Below are 18876 nucleotides of genomic sequence, written 5' to 3' on the forward strand. Positions count from 1 at the left end.
TAGCATGTTCCAGGAAAATCAGACTTTAGTTTGCAAAGTAATGAGATAAAGACCTCATATATCAATGGGCCACGTTCATCTTTAATGTGTGTTATAGATGCTGGACATGACAGTTGTGGATTGCTGTGGAATAATAAGTCGCCAAGAGTGTGTTATTAATAAATCATATGCATATAATGAGATGTGAATTACCATCATTAATTTATGGATGGGAGTGGCTTTGTTTGTCAAATTGCAGTAAAACCCTGTGACAACATAAATTACACCATCTCAAAATGTTGAAATACTTAACATTTCCTCCATTTTTCAAAGTTTCTATAGAAATGAATACTCCACTCTGTTATGTGTCTTTGTTATATGTATTGACACAACTAAGAATTATGTATATGTCATCTGTTTTATTGTGTTTTTGTATGGAGCATCATATGCATAAGTATACTTAATCAGGCTTATATTCTGAAACAGATGGTGTCAAATATGTTCAATTGCAAGTCGGTTTGTCTAGCTGAATACAAATTAGAGGTCACCTTACTCTCCTGTCTCGTGTTTAAGATCCCGGAGCTTGACACAAGCCTTACCCCTAACCAAAGGGGATTCCATGAAAACGAAGGACTGTATTTCTTGTCCTGATTATTTTTGTGCTTGTAAAAGTAGACTGTTTGAAGTGTTTGTCATGTGTCAATTTGGTCAGCTGACAAACATAATTTGTATGCCGATGTATTCAGTGTGTTTCAGAATAGCATGAAGAGTTGCATGGAAAGCATGAAAATGGAGGAAAATACACTGCACAAATATGTTTCTGAAATAAAAATGTTGCGGTTGTTTTGAATCACTAACACATCAGGGTCAGACTGTGGAAAACCATCTTTTGAAAAGTTATTTAGATATTATGCATATTGTGATCAACCACCAATATGACAAATATTTTGCCTATAAGTAGTATGATCAGTTAATTCTAGTCAAATAATACTCACCGACAAAAGAAACGTGAATACCATACATGTTGGTTAATAATTACTCATTTTCAGGAGATATTAGATTGGTTGGATGCACAATTGGCCACATTACATGTGATGTCATAGATCCATGACTCTAGATGCACCATTTGTCTCGTGCAGGATTAATGTGTAAAGTTTGGAAATCACATGCAGCATATCGTGATAAGAATAAAGACACTCTGTAGGAACACTTGACTAATTGTTAGTTTTGTCTTTAAGACGTAGTACACATTGGAAAGTTATCTTCTTAACGTACATACGTCTCTATATGTTTCTATGGTTCTCTTTCTTTTGGTGGTGAGTATATTAAGACTAAAATATAATGAAGATAATGACAAATGACTGCCATTGATCTTGTTCTTTATGTATTTGATACAAAACTCAATTTGTTTGTTTTATAAAAAAGACTTAAGATTTTTGTCTTGAGAACAAAAGGACTGAGATTGATTATTGCGCCTAGTTTAAGGGTAGTGGTAGTAGGTAGTTAATAGACAGTAAAATGTATTGAACTTGAATAGTGGTGTAACAATGTGACTATAATTTGCTATCTAAGGCCCAGATACAGCACATTGTTGTTCAAGGGTCAGCGTATTACACAAACTATGGAAAGATACACTTACTTTGAAGTAAGATAGGTAAATCGGAAATTAGTGTGTGTTTGCAATCTGTAAAACGAATCCTCAATAATTTACTGCATTCAAAACATGGACATGTATTAGCTGTACTGTTTTGATTGAAGTTGTTAGAAAGAGACTCGTGAAAATCTGGGTTAGAATAGGTCTTCAGCAACCCATGCTTACCGTAAGGGCGACTATGTTTGTCGTAAGAGGAGACTAATGGGATCGGGTGGTCAGGCTCGCTGACTTGGTTGATGCATGTCATCATATCTCAATTGCGTGGATCGATGCTCATGATGGATTGTCAGGTCCACACTTGATTGAGTGCAGCATTAAACAACAAACAAAATGAAAAAAAACACTTAAAAAGGATAACAGTATCACTTGTTCGTTTACATTAGAATAGGTCCTCAGTACCCTCTTTCTTCTGCTAAGAGGCGGGGTTCCCATATACTTGTTTGTAGCCATTTTGTTTTTACTCACCTGTCATCATTCACACTGGATATTGATAGTTTTCTGTCAGTATTGAATGAATTTTTACTCCCTTTGGTCCAGCCTATTGGGCATTTTACACCATTGAAGAAGAATTCTGCTTGAAATATCATGAAATCTCACAACTTGTTCACTTCAAATTAACAATAAGCGAGATGTACTTCTTTTTTTTCATGCATTTCACTGCAGCAGAGTTCATGTACATGTGACACCTGCACTATATCAGTAAATAAAGATCTGAAAAGAAATTCATGTATACAAATAGAAAAGGATACATTGGGTAATTACGCACAGTGTTGTTTTACTATTGAGATTTTGAATATTTTCATGCATATTTGTTTAAAAGCAACGCAGTATTAATTGGGGAATCGCACTTTATTTTGCATAATTTACACAAAATACTCAGCCTAGATGGAGCTCTGTGAGAGGCACTATGATGGATTGTGGTCAGACTTGTAACTTGGTTGAGTGCACGACATCCTGACAGCATTAGGGCTGAAAAGATACATCGGTACATCATAAGTTTTCATGCATCGATCAATACATGATACATTTTCTTCTGTATCGATACATGAGTGAGTGAGTTTTGTTTAACGCTGATTTTAACAGTATTCCAGTTATATCACGGCGTGTCAGGTTAATAAGGGAGGAAAGCCTGAAGTGATGCAGGTCTCGGACGTTTACCACTTTGGTGAAACCTACGAGCACGGGTATGGTGCTGACAAACCTAGAAACATAATCGGGGTGAAACGGGATTCGAACCCATTGATACATGACCATACACTTGCTAAAATATATTACTTACTAGTCATTTAATGACCCCCAGCAATTTTGTCAGTCAAATTTGTCAAAATGTGTTGTAATTAGCGTTCCAAGTTCACTACTAAAAATAGCAGTTAGGAACACACGTCTACAGCTAGCTTTTCCTTTAGAACATGCTATGAAATATTTGTGGTCAAGAAGTTTCCACACAATTTGACATAAATATGTACATCGCGATATGTATCGTATCATTACCTATGTATTTTGTGATACGTATCGTAACATAACAGTGTTTTTTATTATCACAGGTTTCAAAGTATGAGGAAAGCCTATTATGACACAAAAACATTGGTCACTGGTGAGTGAGTGAGTGTGTTGGGTTTAACGCCGCTTTTAACAGTATTCCAGTAAAATCGCAGCGTGTCAGTTTGATGTGGGAGGAAACCTGAATTGATGCAGGTCTCAAATGTTTACCACTTTGCTGAAACCCACGAGCACGGGTATGATGCTGACAAACCTAGAAACATATCTGGGAGAACCAGGATTTGAACCAACAATCGTACGTGTCATGTCACAACAAATTGTGTTGCCTCAGATGACTGCCCACCTGTTTTCACTTCTCTCAGGAGGTAATTGTTGGGCTAAATAATGACATTTGAATTTCAAAAACTCAATAATACGAAATTAGAAATAAGTAGGCGATTGTAAAGAACTAAAAATCAATTTATTGAGACCTGTGTGATTATGGTTTCCAGGTTTATTTGCAAGGAAGAAAATCAACTAACAGTCACGAAATAGTCCATACTGGGTAAACAGCTATAGATCACGATACTATTGTGATGTCCTTGCTGAGACAATCAGCCCATGTTACTGAGTTGGACCATCGCCAAACATAAAAGTACCTGGCATGTTTATTGTACATAACTTTATCCTCCATTGAACATCAACCAGGATTGTTTACTACGACCAGTCTAGATTATCATGATTATATTATGCTCCATCAGGAAGGGAAATTACACTAATCTTGTTTATATGGTTGTGTGTATAATGTTTGTCTGTTGTTAAGGATGTATTTTACTCAGTACACCTAAATAGCCCCGAGCTAAAAGGGCGAGGGTATATAGTAATACCAAGAAAATCTGTCCGTCCTTCTGAGGAATTTTCTTTGTGTGATCTATTACTTGAAAACTACTTCAAAGATTCTTTTCAAACTTGGTGAACCCTTTTTTCTACCTGTAGGATAAGTACAGTGCAAAGTTTGATATGAAAAATTGGATTTTCTGAAAAAATACAGTTTTTTATAATTTTTTTACTCAGAATGTTTTTACTTAAAACTTTTCTGTGACCTATGACTTGAAAACTACTTCATAGATTCTTTTCCAATTGGGGGTACAGTTTTTATACCAATAGGAGAGGTGCAGTGCAAAGTTTTATTTCGATGAGGGGATTTTCTTAGAAAATATTGCTTTTTTCATGTTTTGAGTCAAAGTCATGGGTTTTAGTGAGCCCTGCTCACTTTTTGTCTTGTTATTGTTTCTTGATAAGACATATCAAGTTTGGGGGACCAACAGTGTTGGAATACAGGGGATTAAGGTGCGATATCTAGGGGGTGGTAGATCACTGTAGATACAAAAAGACTGTTCATCTACTTAAGTTATGCCCTTGAGGGTCCCAGGATCTTAATGTTGGACACTGATTGTCTGTTTCTATGGCGTGCAATTACACCACACTATGTGTGATATCCTGGATTCAGTTTGGAAGACGGATAATCTGGGTAATGTGATAAAATTCCTGTTGACAAGTGAAGGAAGCTGATAACATACACAGTAGCTCATGGATCCTCTTGAAAACTAGGAAGAGAAGCCCATTGTCTCTTGACTTTTTAAAACTTGCTAAAACTTACCCCAAAATTGAAATGTGAAAATACATTATAAAATGAAAAGCAGTGGGTTTTTTTTATTCCTCCGATCATAAATAAGTAGAATGTTAATAAAACACCTCATTTTCTGTCACTATCACTATAAATATTTTTTTTAAAATACTGTACTTAAAACCTGTTTTATATGTATCCTAGAAACTTTGTAAGAAAAAATAAACCAATATTTATTTGAATTTGGATTAAAAAACCCCAAACATTCAACCTACCGACTTGACTTTTGGGGCGAAAAATCTGTAAACTACGGTACCACCCCAACCCTGCAAAATAGGTCTATCCCCAGCCTCTCTGATGTCTCCCCACTGGGACAAGGCTACCTGTACATATGCTGATGCAGGGCTCATGATGAGGATTATAACTGTTAAGACATGGATGAAGAAAACAAAGACAGGCAGAACTGTCTTGAAAATATCTGGTGTGATGTAATCAATCCTGTCTTGTTTTATATGTTGAATAGGCCAAATTTTATTTGAATTGACGTCAGATTCAAGTGCTAATACTACACTTGTTTTTACTTTTAGAGGAATCAGGTAATCATGTGATCTCTTCATGAGTTTCGGTGAGAGTGATGTATGTGAAACTTGATCAGTGGCTGAGAGCTCATTTTGGTTTCTTCATAATATGATCAATATTGGTAAAATTACAGTCTGTCTTGCTTATCCATGTACAGTTTGAAAATGTCATGTGTCAGATTATGTAGTAGATGACTAACAATGTGATTATAGACCTTTCTGATTGTTACCATAGAAACATTTTCATGTTGAACCCTCAGACGTTACATCCACATTAGATGATCAGATTTGTGTTTGTAACTACTGCTTGAACTATTGGGTTGTGTTGCGCAAAAAATTTGACACACATATTTTGTGAGCTGAGGAATGTGTATGTCAAAATACTGTATCGGCCAAACTATTTTGGAGTATCTTAAAGGAGGCATATGCTTGGGAAAATTCGCAGTCAGTTTGATTTTTGTCCTTCACCACTTTTGCCTTCTAGTTCACACACCTATGATGTATATAAATTCAGCAGTTAATTAATTCCCCATGAAGATCCAGGTAGAGAATAGGTCTTCAGCAACACATTCTTGCCGTAAGAGACAACGATGGTTGTCGTTAGAGGCAACTAATGGGATTGGGTGGTCAGGTTCGCTGGCTTTGTTGATGCATGTCATCTTATCACAATTGTGTGGATCGATGCTCATGATGTCAATCACTGGATTGTCTGGTCCAGACTCTATTATTTATAGACCTTCGTCATATAACTGGAATATTCCTGACTGCGGTGTTAAACAACAAACAAGCAAACAAAGTTAATTAATATCCTAACTACACGGAGATGATGACTCCCATAACATGAATTACACTGTCTGGAACTATACAGATACTGGGCATCTAGATGTGGAACATGACCCTTTAGCTGACATCCCGCTGTGGTATAATCCCATTGATGTCCAACAGGGTGCCGTTGTATAAAGCGATTTTAGCGCTAAGGTTGTTTGTCATAACTCCCATACCTTAACAGAGACTTACAACAGTCGTAGTGCTAAGATTGTGTACATCGGTACCCAGGCAGTTAGTTCATCAGGAATCACTTTGGAGTGCAATTACATGATATTGCATTATCCTCATGTTATGGGTTTTTTCGAAGAAGTATTCCTGATTATGTGCCTTATAACAGTCCCAGTACACTAAAATAAGGTCTTACGTTTGAGAACACTTATTTCTGTTTGCACTGAGATGGTCAAAGAACCATTTCTTGTTATTTTTATAGTGATAATGCCACAATAAGTGAGACAAGTCATGTGTTAAGGTCCCATAACTTGAAACCCCTCCATTACTGTCCAGTTGAAAACAGATGCACATCATGATCAGTCACATGATATTAAACACAGGAAGTTTGCAAACAGCAGTCGATACGTTATGAGTGCATATGATTGTTCTCAAGCAAATATATCATTTGATAAAATTTTATTAGAATGTGAATGAGTGAAAAAGTAAGTTTTGAGGTATGTTTTCATTACTTATTGAATATCTTAGCTCATGTAGCTTAATTTGTGACATGACTTCAGCAGCATGTCTTCAGTGGGCTTTGAACCGTCTACCGTGATGACTTCATTAAGAATGTGGTTGCATATTGTTTAGGGGCTTGAAAATAGGTGAGGTTTGAGAGCATGTGGCGTGGGGATATATTTGCTGATCTCGCTGATAAAGGGGCACGGGTGGCCCAGTTGCCTAAGGCGCCGCAATTCGCTGTGCAGAGTTGCATTCCTTGGGCACGCCAGAAATCTATGGTTGTGGGTTCGAATCCCGGTTCGCCCTGATTATGTTTCTAGGTTTGCTATCACCAAACCCGTGCCCGTGGGTTTCACCGAAGTGGTAAACGTCTGAGACTTGCATCACTTCAGGCTTTCCTCCCACATTAAGCTGACACCACGTGATATAACTGGAATACTGTTAAAAGCAGCGTTAAACCCAACTCACTCATTCACTCACTCTCGCTGATAAAAATCTTTTTCAGTTAATTTCTGATACCCCTGGTAAGAGTAAGAATGAACTTTTTTAGCAGCTCAATAGCAATGAGAAAGTCAGCACAACAAAAAGCATGCCCGGGCTCCTAGACTACATACAAAGTCTGTTATTCTGTGCTTTGTATACTTCGACAGTTATGAATCAACACATAACCTTCAAATATCAGAGATAGTTTCAATTGCTTATTATACTTATAGTGAGCTCTCTTTCAGTATAACTAAGACTTCATGGTCTTGTGGTGTCAATCACGAACATAGTATCGAAGCACTGTCAATCTTTCTTACATCTACCAGACACTTATAGTATTATATTGGAGTTTGTGATTCTAATTGATTTACCAGCTTGAAAACATTGTACATGATGGTTATCATGGTTGTTATTTCAAGGGCTGACTTTTGATACTGATCATAGAGGTCGATAATCGGTAACTAAGTATCGATCAATTATCGATAAATATCGGAGTAGTAACTTTGAGCAAATATACAAACAAGTCCGAAAGAAATCAATACACTTTATGCCACTGGAGAGTGGTGACACATTTATGCATGGATTACTTTGTGAACATTTAATTTATAATAAAAACAGTTGCTGTCCGTCATGGGCAATTGTCATGATTGACAATAACAAGACTGTTTGGGTAAATTAAAATTTTATTTCATCACATTTGTTTGTGTAACATGTTTATCGATGACAAGATTTTCATATTGATAATTGTTAATGTTTCTAATGTTAATTCCGATTATCGATCTTTTGGTCAGCCCTAATTATTTTCATACAAATCTTCCACACCCTGATCACTGATGTTAATAGATGAATGATGATGGTGGTTTGTATGTAAAATTGTATCTCACAAAGTAAAAAATAAATAAAATCTTATAACTGTTTATAGAAATCACCTTGCCCTGATCAGAACCCCATGTATACTGGCACAAAGACGATTTGTGCTCACAGACTATTGTCCAAGATGAACCCTGGTCCTTGTATTGTCCAATCACACTCCACTGAAGATATTGTTCTTCACATAATACTATAAGTTTAGAAGTTCTTGATTATGGTTGTTCCTTCTGTTCTTCAAATTTCACAGTTGTTTATGAATTTGGTTGACATGTAAGAAGAAAATAATAGTCGTGGGATTTGCACTTTGAGAACATTTGAGGATGAGCCAAACACAGGCATTTGCTAAACAAATTGACCTTGAGGGTGTGAAATATTTCATCTTGAAGCAAACGTTATGTAACAGCTAGTCTTGTTGTTCGTATTGCATAGCCCTTAGGGAACATACGATTTATATAAACAGAGAACCACATTCAAGTTGTTTTGGATTATTTCGTGTACTTGGAAAAGGTTGGATATGCCAGATGCAAAATTACAGCACATGGTCTTATTTTCAGGCAGATTTTGCAAATAATATAAACATGATTGGGAAAAAAAAAAAATCCTTTTGGAATAAATAAGAAAAGTTATTTTGACCTCTTTTTCTTACTGGGTTGTAAGTTCCTCAGGTTAATTAATATGTGAACCAGCAACACAATTTAAAGAATAGGATCTCAGTTTGTGAAACAGTGATAAAAGCTGGTACAGATTATGACTGGTTAATTCACACCATGCAAGTAAAAAGTTTTAATTAACAATTGTTCAAATGAAGTAAAACCATTAATGCCAATTTATTCATTGATCAACTGATTCCCAAACTTATTTTATTCAACATTTCATTCGGTTCAAGGAGATATGTTGTTGTGATATGATGTGAAGGCAGTTAGCACCCGCTGTCACCAAGGTTTGTCAAGATGGTCAGCTGACAGTATTTCTGTATCTGGTCAATGGTTGCTTATTAAAACCATACACAAGAAGATACATTTGTTTTTTAGAGACTGAGAGGGAGAGAACAGTTATTGCCACAGCGATTCCCAACATTGTTATGGACACTTGTACCTATGACAGATGGATGTTCCTGTGTCATGTTGGATTGATTGGTCCAGAGAATAGTAATGGATTGTTGATGTGATCAGTGAAGGAAGTCAGTACTGACTAGGTCACTGGTTACCATGGCAGGGACAACAATAGTCAGCTTATTGAAGCAATAACACAGCATTGTTAAGCTTCTGGTCTTGTCGTGATATGTTATGATCCTGTCTGTGAGGGCAGATTGACACAGAGATTCTTGAATTTATGTAATCCTTTAATGTTGTCTGCCGGTCTTGATAGTAACACAGTGATGCAAAATTCAATGTGAACTCAGAACAATGGAAAATACTCATTTCGTATTGTCAATCTCAGGTTTCAAATCTCAGTAACCACCTGTGACTGAAACAGCTGATTTGACATCTGTATAAAAGAACTAGTAGTTTCTAGTACTTAAGTGTCAGTAGGCTTTTTGAGAAATAATACTAAAATCTAGGTTATAACCCAGGTCAATGTCATATAGATATACTATGCCCAGGTCAATATCATATAGATATACCATGCCCAGGTCAATGTCATGTAGATATGTCATGCCCAGGTCAATGTTACAGATATACCATGCCCAGATCAATGTTACACATATGCCATACCCAGGTCAATGTCATGTAGACATGTCATGCCCAAGTCAATGTCATATAGATATACCATGCCCAGGTCAGTGTCAGAAAGATATACCATGCCCAGGTCAATGTCAAACAGATATGCCATGCCCAGGTCAATGTTACAGATATGCCATACCCAGGTCAATGTCATATAGATATACTATGCCCAGGTCAATATCATATAGATATACCATGCCCCGGTCAATGTCATGTATATATGTCATGCCCAGGTCAATGTTACAGATATACCATGCCAAGGTCAATGTCATGTAGAATTGTCATGTCCAGGACAATGTCATGTAGATATGCCATGCCCAGGACAATGTCATATAGGGAGATATGCAATCAAGTACTGTGGAATCATGACTACCTGAATGATCTGAGGATCTAGTGCTGATCACAAGGGAGGCACAATATTATTCTTTGTAACTTATTCTTGACAATTTATATAAAGGTCCGGTGATTAAAAAAAAAGGATCTTACAGTACAGTACACAACAATATTTCATTACTTTTACAGGAGCCTCATATTCGCTGTATGAAACCCTTGTACTTAAATATTGAGGGCCAAGGTAAAACTGTATAAGTCAACTGTATGTACTGACAACTTTCTCCATTGCAGCTTATCGGTGGTGCAGTCTGTGGAATTGGAATATGGGCATGGGCCGAGAAGGACATGTTCCAGAACATCGGGAAGCTGACGAACCTGACGGTGGAGCCAGCGTTGATCTTCATCATCGTGGGCCTCATCATGACCTCCATCAGTTTCTGTGGTTGTATCGGCGCTCTCAGGGAGAATACCTGCCTACTCTGCACTGTGAGTACACCAGGGAGTGAGGGAATTGGGTTTAAGGCTGCTTTTAACAGTATTACAGTCGTATCACGGCATGATGACGTAATGTGGGAGCAAAGCTTCAAGTGATGTAGGTCTCAGGCGTATACCACTTGGTGAAACCAACAAGCATGGGTATAGTGCTGACAAACCCAGAAAAATAATCGGGGCCAACCGGGATTCGAACCCACAAGACTTGGCCACCCATGCATCCAGGGCGCAAGGGAGATAGAGATACTGGTCAAGCTGGAATTGTGGGCTTCATTGAAATCAAGGCTGGAGTTGAGTTTTTGACCAAACTTGCCCAAATATTGACGATTTTGTGGAATGTGTCAATATTTGTGCAATTCTCACATTTTGTCTGATAGCTGATACCACTACACCTTAATGAGCTTGCTCAATTTCAGGAAAATAAATTAAAATGTTTAACTTCAGTATCTTTGGTTCTAAATCAGATATTGATTAAGTTTTCAAAGTAATATGTATCGTTTCATGATAGTATTGTGTATACAGTAAAATATTGGGCTGTACTTGAGGGCACGGATCTCTACCAGCTTTACAACTGTGGTTGTGTTTTTCCTTGTACATATTTAACATTTGAACCTGTTTAACATGCCAACTCCACATGGCTCATAAATCAAATCAGTCTGTGCCAGCAAGTTTTCATTCAACAATCTGATCGTGCAACATACTTCGTCATCATCAATAGCTGTTATAGTTTAATTGGTAAACTAGGACAGCAGAAAATATACTGAGGTAGACGACAACCTCATAGTTCAAGACCCAATAGGTTCCTTTATTGAGAATATGTTATGTTCCCAAACAGAATTTTGCTTCCTATTGGCGTTTTCATGAAGCAGAGTATCAAGGCATAAGGTGTTATTTACAAGACAAACAAGCATGGATGTGCCTGTAGTGAATGTTAGCACTTCCCGAGATTGTAGGCAGTTGTAAGCACCTCACGTCTCCCGCTCGTGTGCTTTGCCTCATATGACCTTTGGCTTACACTCCATGCTTTACTTTGTCAAACCCCCACTGCTATACCGGACACAAACAGCAAGGGAGAATCTACTGTCCAAAATGGCTCAAGCAGGCTTACTATGTTTGATTGGCAAATCTGTGCGAACTCTGTACAGCTGAGGGAGATGTTTGCTCCTTGTCCATTTGTGTTATAGCCAATGTCCAAGGAGACATCTGGACTATGTGGAGCTTATTTGAGAAGTTGTTTAACATGTTTAAAGGTCATATATTTCTGATTGATAGCTTCATCCCCGGGAGATTTTAGATAATTCCTTTTAACACTGGTTATTGTGTTTTCACACAATTGGATTTGTCTTGATCTGGAAAAAGCTTTTTGCGTGAATGATTGTTTTCAAGAATACAAATCTGTAGATCAATTTGTACAATTTTTATTGTTGTATCTTTTGTTAAGAATAAATGCATTCTGTAGATCAGTATGTACAATTATTATACCAAGGTTCTGTCCATCCATCCGCCTGTCCGTCCGAAAACTTTGTCTGTGCGATTTCTCTTAAACTATTCAGTGGATTCTCTCAAACTTAGTACATATAATCTGTGTCATATGGAGGGGTGCAGTCAAAAGAAAAAAAATTGTTTTTATTAATTCTCCATTTTTTTATGAATTTTTCAAACCCTAACCCTATCCTAGCTATTTAATTTGAAACTACTGACACACTAGGCGTGTCGGGGTATTAGTGAGCCACGCTCACTTTTGCCCTTGTTATGATTGTGTTATATGTGAAGAATAAACGCATTCGGTAGATCAGTATGTACAATTATTATGATTGTGTTATATGTTAAGAATAAACGCTTTCGGTAGATCAGTATGTACAATTATTATGATTGTGTTATATATTAAAAATAAACAATGTGTACTTTAGTAGGCAGTGGTAAGTACAATCATTAGGATTGTGTCTTGTGTTCTCACTATGTGTCATCTTGTTTCCAGTTCATGGTGTGCTTGGGCTTTATATTTGTGTGTGAAATCACGGTGGGGATCCTTGCCTTCGTCTATAAACCGTGGGTAAGTACACACCTCCACATGCCAGTACAGCAGACTGAGGGCCACAGTGTACTGGAGATTCCTGGGGAGCAGTTCACTGATCATTCTTACTACCGGGGTAGTGGGATTATATTCTATTATCACCTGAACTAAGATTTCTGAAACGAATATGAGGGATTGTTTCACAACTCACCAGACACAAATATAAATAATTGTCAGCTTCATTGAAATTATTTCTGGATTTCATGAACTCCTGTTATTGTGGGTTTTACTCTTTTTTTTAGAAATCTTTTCATGTACATTAAGACGATGGTACATGTATGTGAAAAAAAATATGTGTTGCAATTCCCACTTAGATAAAAAAGTGCTTTCAGTGAATACTTTGAATGGAGTAGGTCCATGGCGATTTTGGTGTGTTTTGAATTTTGAATAGGTTTGATAGTACTATTTGAATTTATAATTTAGTATTAAAAACACTAAGTATGCGTTTCTGTCATAAATATATAGTAACTGATATATTTTCAATTATAATCACCTGTTTAAGCTTGTTAAAAGAAGGTTCAGAAGAGATTTGGAAGACTTTTGGTGATAAAATGCAATGCGTAAGATGATTTTTTTCATGAACACCACACAGTCAATCATGCTAATTACTGTTTTAAAAGTATTATATTTAGACCCAAGTTGTGCAAGAAATACCCTACTGCTTTATCTTACGATTGGCATCTTTTCTGTTGTCCCTTAAAATTGTTTTGTACTCTGGACTTTGTGTAAGACTTCCCTGTGATAGATGGCTACTGATATATGAGAGATGTATGTGAGTAAAGCTGGTGCTGTGTGTTTACAGGTGAGGGAGCAGATAGAGACACAGGTGAAGAACATGATTGTCAACTACCGTGAGGACGTTGACCTCCAGAACCTGGTGGACTGGGTGCAGCATGACTGGGTAACTTCATGACAGTCACTTGGGAGACCATGGCTTCTCACTTTCTCATTTTATTATGTTTCTCATGTTAATCAAAATAATGTCTTTCCAATCAATTTTAATAGCTCAAATATTAATACTAAAATCTACTGAAAATGATGCCAAAAGACAAGTTGGTGCTTGTAGACTGAAAAGTTTCACCTCAAACTGGGAAATTATACTTGTTCGTCTTTATATAAGTCTGTAGGACACATTAGCTTTTGGCATCACTTTCAGCATAGATACACAGCTAATGAAGATAACGTGTGTTATATGCACATTTCCCAGCACAAACCCACTGGTCCACTTTACCTATGATAACAGCATCCTGATTTAAGTAGAAGTATAATGCTGTTTCCACTATTAGTAGTACAACATGTCTTACTTGTTTGCCCGTGATTTCATGTTCTTGATATTATCTTTAGTTACCTGTCCAACTTCTAAATGCTGCTCCTCCGTGGTCTTGTGGTAGAGTGTCCGCCCGGAGAGCGGAAGGTCCGGGGTTCGATCCCCGGCTGCGTCATACCAAAAGACGTTAAAAGATGGTACTTGTTGTTACCCTGTCTGGCGCTCGGCATTAAGGGGCTAAAACAAGGACTGGTCGGATTGGAGTCAATATACTGTGTCTGAGTGGTGTATTCATGTTAAACTGCGGCATGGTATCTCAGTGAGCTAGCACTATAAATCGGCATCAGTCCGGACTAGTACAAGCAACCACACACACACGTGCATGCACGTCGCTATATAAGTGCAATAATCTTGGACGCGACGTTAAACCCAATTTCACCTCACCTCTAAATGCTGCTCAGAGATCACATCATGTAACCATCAATGCAGATCTATATAATTCCTACAAATAAATGCCTATATTACACCAGTGCCAGAAATCCAGTGTTTCGGGTGTGATAAAACCATAAAAAAATCTTCAGATTTTCAACAGAAGTACCCTTCGCTGTCAACTATATATAACTAGTTGTGCTAGAAATAGTACCTTGCTTCTCAAGCCTCATGCAACTCAACGATCTTATCATGTAACCATGAACACAGATCTATATCTCAACTCACATTTTCATCTTGGGTTTTGGATTGAAATTTACTTAATTCATTTACTGGGAATAAAGATTGTCTCTTAAAAACAAAATAATATTTCCCTTACAACTAACAGTATGTGATTTGTGTTTCAGTTGTTCTGCTGTGGCGTGCACACCTTCCAGGACTGGGGCAACAACATGTACTTCAACTGTTCTTCCCCTGGTGTGGAGGCCTGCGGGGTGCCTTTCTCTTGTTGTAAACCAACGGATGTATGTCACTCTCATTTTAATCACATTCATTAATTTGTAAGACTGAAAAATTTTGATAGTTTCTTCTCTCGTGAACTGGATTTCAATAAGATATGATTAGTTTTTATGTTTGGGGGTATTTAGAATTGTAACCTTTGTCTGATCAGAGTGAGTGAGTAAGAATGGTTTTACGCCACTTTTAGCAATATTCCAGCAATATCATGGCGACAGACACCAGAAATGGGCTTCACACATTGTACCTAATGTGGGGGAATCCAACTCAGGTCTTCAGCGTGACGAGCAAACACATTAAGAACTTGGCTTCCCCCATCACCCCTTTGTCTGATCAGAAAATTACAATCAAAAGTAATGCAACCAGAAATGTTTTGAAAAAGAAAAATGAGGACATTTTGAATAACAAAGATTTATATGTTGTGGCCTAGATTATAAATTTGAATTCTTGGTAGTAAGGATATGAAACAACTGACATTAAATTATTGTTCTTCTGTTTCTGTCAAAAACGTACTGAAAAATCGTGATGATAAACTGTTGTCTCGGTGTATTGGGGGTCAGTGGGCTAGCCTTGTGGTTAAAGTGTTCACTCATCATGCCCAAGTCATGTGTTCGATTCCCCATATTAGTAATATATGTGAAGTCCATTTTTGATGTCCCCTTCTGTGATATTGCTGGAATATTGCTGAAAGTGGTGTAAGGTGTTACTCACTAAATCTTTGTATTTGGACCCAATGGGTGTTCCAATATTAACAGATTCACGGTACCCCATGCTTGGAGAAAGAACTGGAATATGGGGATTAGATGTTAGTAATAGTTGTGCCGATACTAGGCTGGAGACAGCACAAGACCCACTCCCAGCCTTGACACGGCTGACTGGGTAGGGGTGTTGGGTAGCTGACATGTGATAATGTATCATGTTGTACTATCATTGATGTGCATTTAATGATTTTGCAGGATATTATACAAAACAGACATTGTGGCTATGGAATGAGGTCAACATCACATGTAAGAATTACTGGTTTTATTTGATCCATTGATTTATGTAAAGGATTCAGTATTTTTGGTCAGAAGGTTGTGCTTGGTAAATAATTCACCATGGCATAGGAAATGCTCAATAAGGTATGACAACATTTGGATAAAAGTTACCAATGTTTAATTAATGTTGGAAGCAGTCAGTGACGTTTTCGGCTTGTCCTAAGTCTAGTGAAGTTTGTTTGGTTCTTTTAAGCATGTCAAAGGTACCTGAAAGATATTTCAAGAATTTATGTCCTTTGAAAATATATCAGTCACTGGTTTGAATTGATTATTGATTACTTGCTGTTGTAACAGTTGCACAGTAGTCAGGGGTAGACACCATTGGTCATATCCAACTGGTCCTCAGCTCATCTGAATAGGGAGAAAAAAACTAACCTGCCTAGATGTTCACTATTCTCTGACTTACAGACTAGTAATGGTGTTTATCCCTGGTAGTAAATCTTGACACAACCATGTTCTGATTACTAACACTGGACCTGTCTGTACAGGATATTGACCGCAGCACCAAGATCTACACCACAGGGTGTCTTCCTTCAGGGGAGAAGTGGCTGGAGGCGAACCTCATCCCAGTAGCAGCAGTCGCTGTCAGCGTTGCCCTCCTTCAGGTAACCCGATGTAGATTGTCTCACAGACACACACAATAAGTAGCTGTCAGCGTCGCCCTCCTTCAGGTAACCACATGTAGATTGTCTCAAAGACACACAGACACACACAATCAGTAGCTGCAAGCATCGCCCTCCTTCAGGTAACCCGATGTAGATTGTCTCAAAGACACACAGACACACACAATCAGTCACTGTCTGTGTAGCCCTCCTTCAGGTAACCCGATGTAGATTGTCTCAAAGACACACAGACACACACAATCAGTAGCTGTCAGCATCGGCCTCCTTCAGGTAACCACATGTAGATTGTCTCACAGACACATTTAGAAGTGATATACACATAAGGAAGAGAATATATGGATGTCAACTTCTGAAAGAATGGACATAGCAAGGGGCAAATTGAATTAAGCCAGCTAGGCATTTAGCCCAGACAAAGATCAAAGCAATAAGCCCCAAGGACAAGGCAGACAGGTTCCCTGGTCACGGTTCATGGCTGGCTGGTGTCTCCTGATGTCAGTGGCTTCGTGTAGACAGGACTTTGGTGGCTTCCCACATGATGATATGGTTGTTCTTCTTCAGGATGTGTTCGGAAATAGCGGATTTCAGGTCGTGTTAGTTAGCAGAGGTCCGATGTTCTTTGAGTCTTGTGTTGAGCCTAGCTTGCTTCAATTTGCCCCTTGCTATGTCCATTCTTTCACCTATCAGTGCTAATTACCCCGCCCAGTGTCCTTTACCAATTACTTAGCTATGATAACTAAAGTGTTGGCTTCCAATGTCTATTTCTAATCACCTATCAGCGCCAATCATCTGTTGGCCTCCTTTGTTAGCTTGTACTCTTTGTTATTTTCCACCTTTTGTTATCTTATTAATATTGTTGTCCTTACCTGTACATATATGGTCTCTGCCTCATGGTATTCATTCATATCTTAAACAAAACTGCAAACAATCAAATATCTTCACCCCTAAACTTAAAATACCCAAAATAGACACAACACTAGCTAGCCAAATAAATAAACAAACCGACCCCAAAATAACTTAAACCACAACACTATCATACATACACAAAAATTGGCCAAATTGGTGTCACATTTACACGGATGGATCTTCAGATCCGACCTCCAATCACACAGGTTTCGGAGTCCATACCACACAACCAACTAAAACCACACAATCTTTCCGACTACCAAACAACCAATCAATATTCACGGCAGAACTAATGGGCATGGCCTCAGCCCTCCATAATCAAGAATCCAAAAACCACAAAAAAATCCTAATACTTACCGACTCCCTAAGTGGACTACAAGCCCTCCAAAACAAAAATACCAAAAACCAACCTAAATTAATAAATCAAATACTTAAAAGCTCCAACGACCTAACTAAGGCAGGCAAACAAATAACCTTCTTGTGGATACCCACCCACGAAGGAATATACGGTAATGAAAACGCTGATAAGGCAGCTAAACTATCCCTCAAAATCCCAGAAATAAGCTTAAACTTACCCATCTCAAAATCTTAAAAAAAAGCGTTAACAAGCAAAAAATCACCAAAAAATGGCATAACCTATATCTAAACTCAAATAGCCAAATCAAAAAAGTACTCAGCAAACCACTAACCAAACCAAAAATTCTCCATCCATCAAAAAAAATCGACAGAGTATTCACTAAACTCCAAACAGGACACACCAACCTAAATAACCACCTAAAAAAAATTAAAAAGCATACTACAGGTAACTGCCCACACTGCAAACAACTAGAAACCCCAGAACACGCACTCATCCACTGCACACACTACCTAACACATCGAACCGCATTACAAACCACCCTCAATCTAAACAAGGCTCTCACTCTAGAAGCAATACTAAACCCACAAAATAAACTAGAAAACTTCAAGGCCTTAGGCGTATTCTTAATCAAAACGGAACTAATAAAACGCATCTAAAAACACTATAATCTACCAAATCAAAATTACATAAACAAACAAACATCCATCATACCCAGCTCCCTTAGTTCTCCTCCCCAATCCCATCGGCATCTATTCCAAATCTCAAAATTCCCAAATTCTATATAAGCAACCCCTAAAGCCCCCTCTTGGGTTGCACACACCACTTTCGCCCCTTTTGGAAACACATTAAATGGCCTGGACGGGCCCGTGTGCGAAATACGCATCAGTCGGAAAGTGCACGTTAAATCTCCAAAGGTAAGGTAAGGTATTCATTCACCTGATGAAGGAGTA

At 37.9% G+C, this 18876-nt stretch overlaps 1 protein-coding gene across 1 annotated transcript in view; it reads left to right on the forward strand.

Annotated features, from left to right (window-relative positions):
- LOC139469555 (tetraspanin-5-like) overlaps positions 1–18876 on the forward strand; it is a 33769-nt gene that overhangs the window by 12502 nt on the left and 2391 nt on the right. The window contains exons 2-7 of the mRNA XM_071251747.1: positions 10519–10713; positions 12698–12772; positions 13596–13694; positions 14897–15013; positions 15962–16012; positions 16531–16647. Coding sequence (XP_071107848.1) covers positions 10519–10713; positions 12698–12772; positions 13596–13694; positions 14897–15013; positions 15962–16012; positions 16531–16647 — 654 coding nt within the window. The remainder of the gene's footprint in view (positions 1–10518; positions 10714–12697; positions 12773–13595; positions 13695–14896; positions 15014–15961; positions 16013–16530; positions 16648–18876) is intronic.

This window comes from Haliotis cracherodii, unplaced genomic scaffold (assembly GCF_022045235.1).
Source record: "Haliotis cracherodii isolate W230 unplaced genomic scaffold, xgHalCrac1.p SCAF_2, whole genome shotgun sequence".
Lineage (NCBI taxonomy): Eukaryota > Metazoa > Mollusca > Gastropoda > Lepetellida > Haliotidae > Haliotis > Haliotis cracherodii.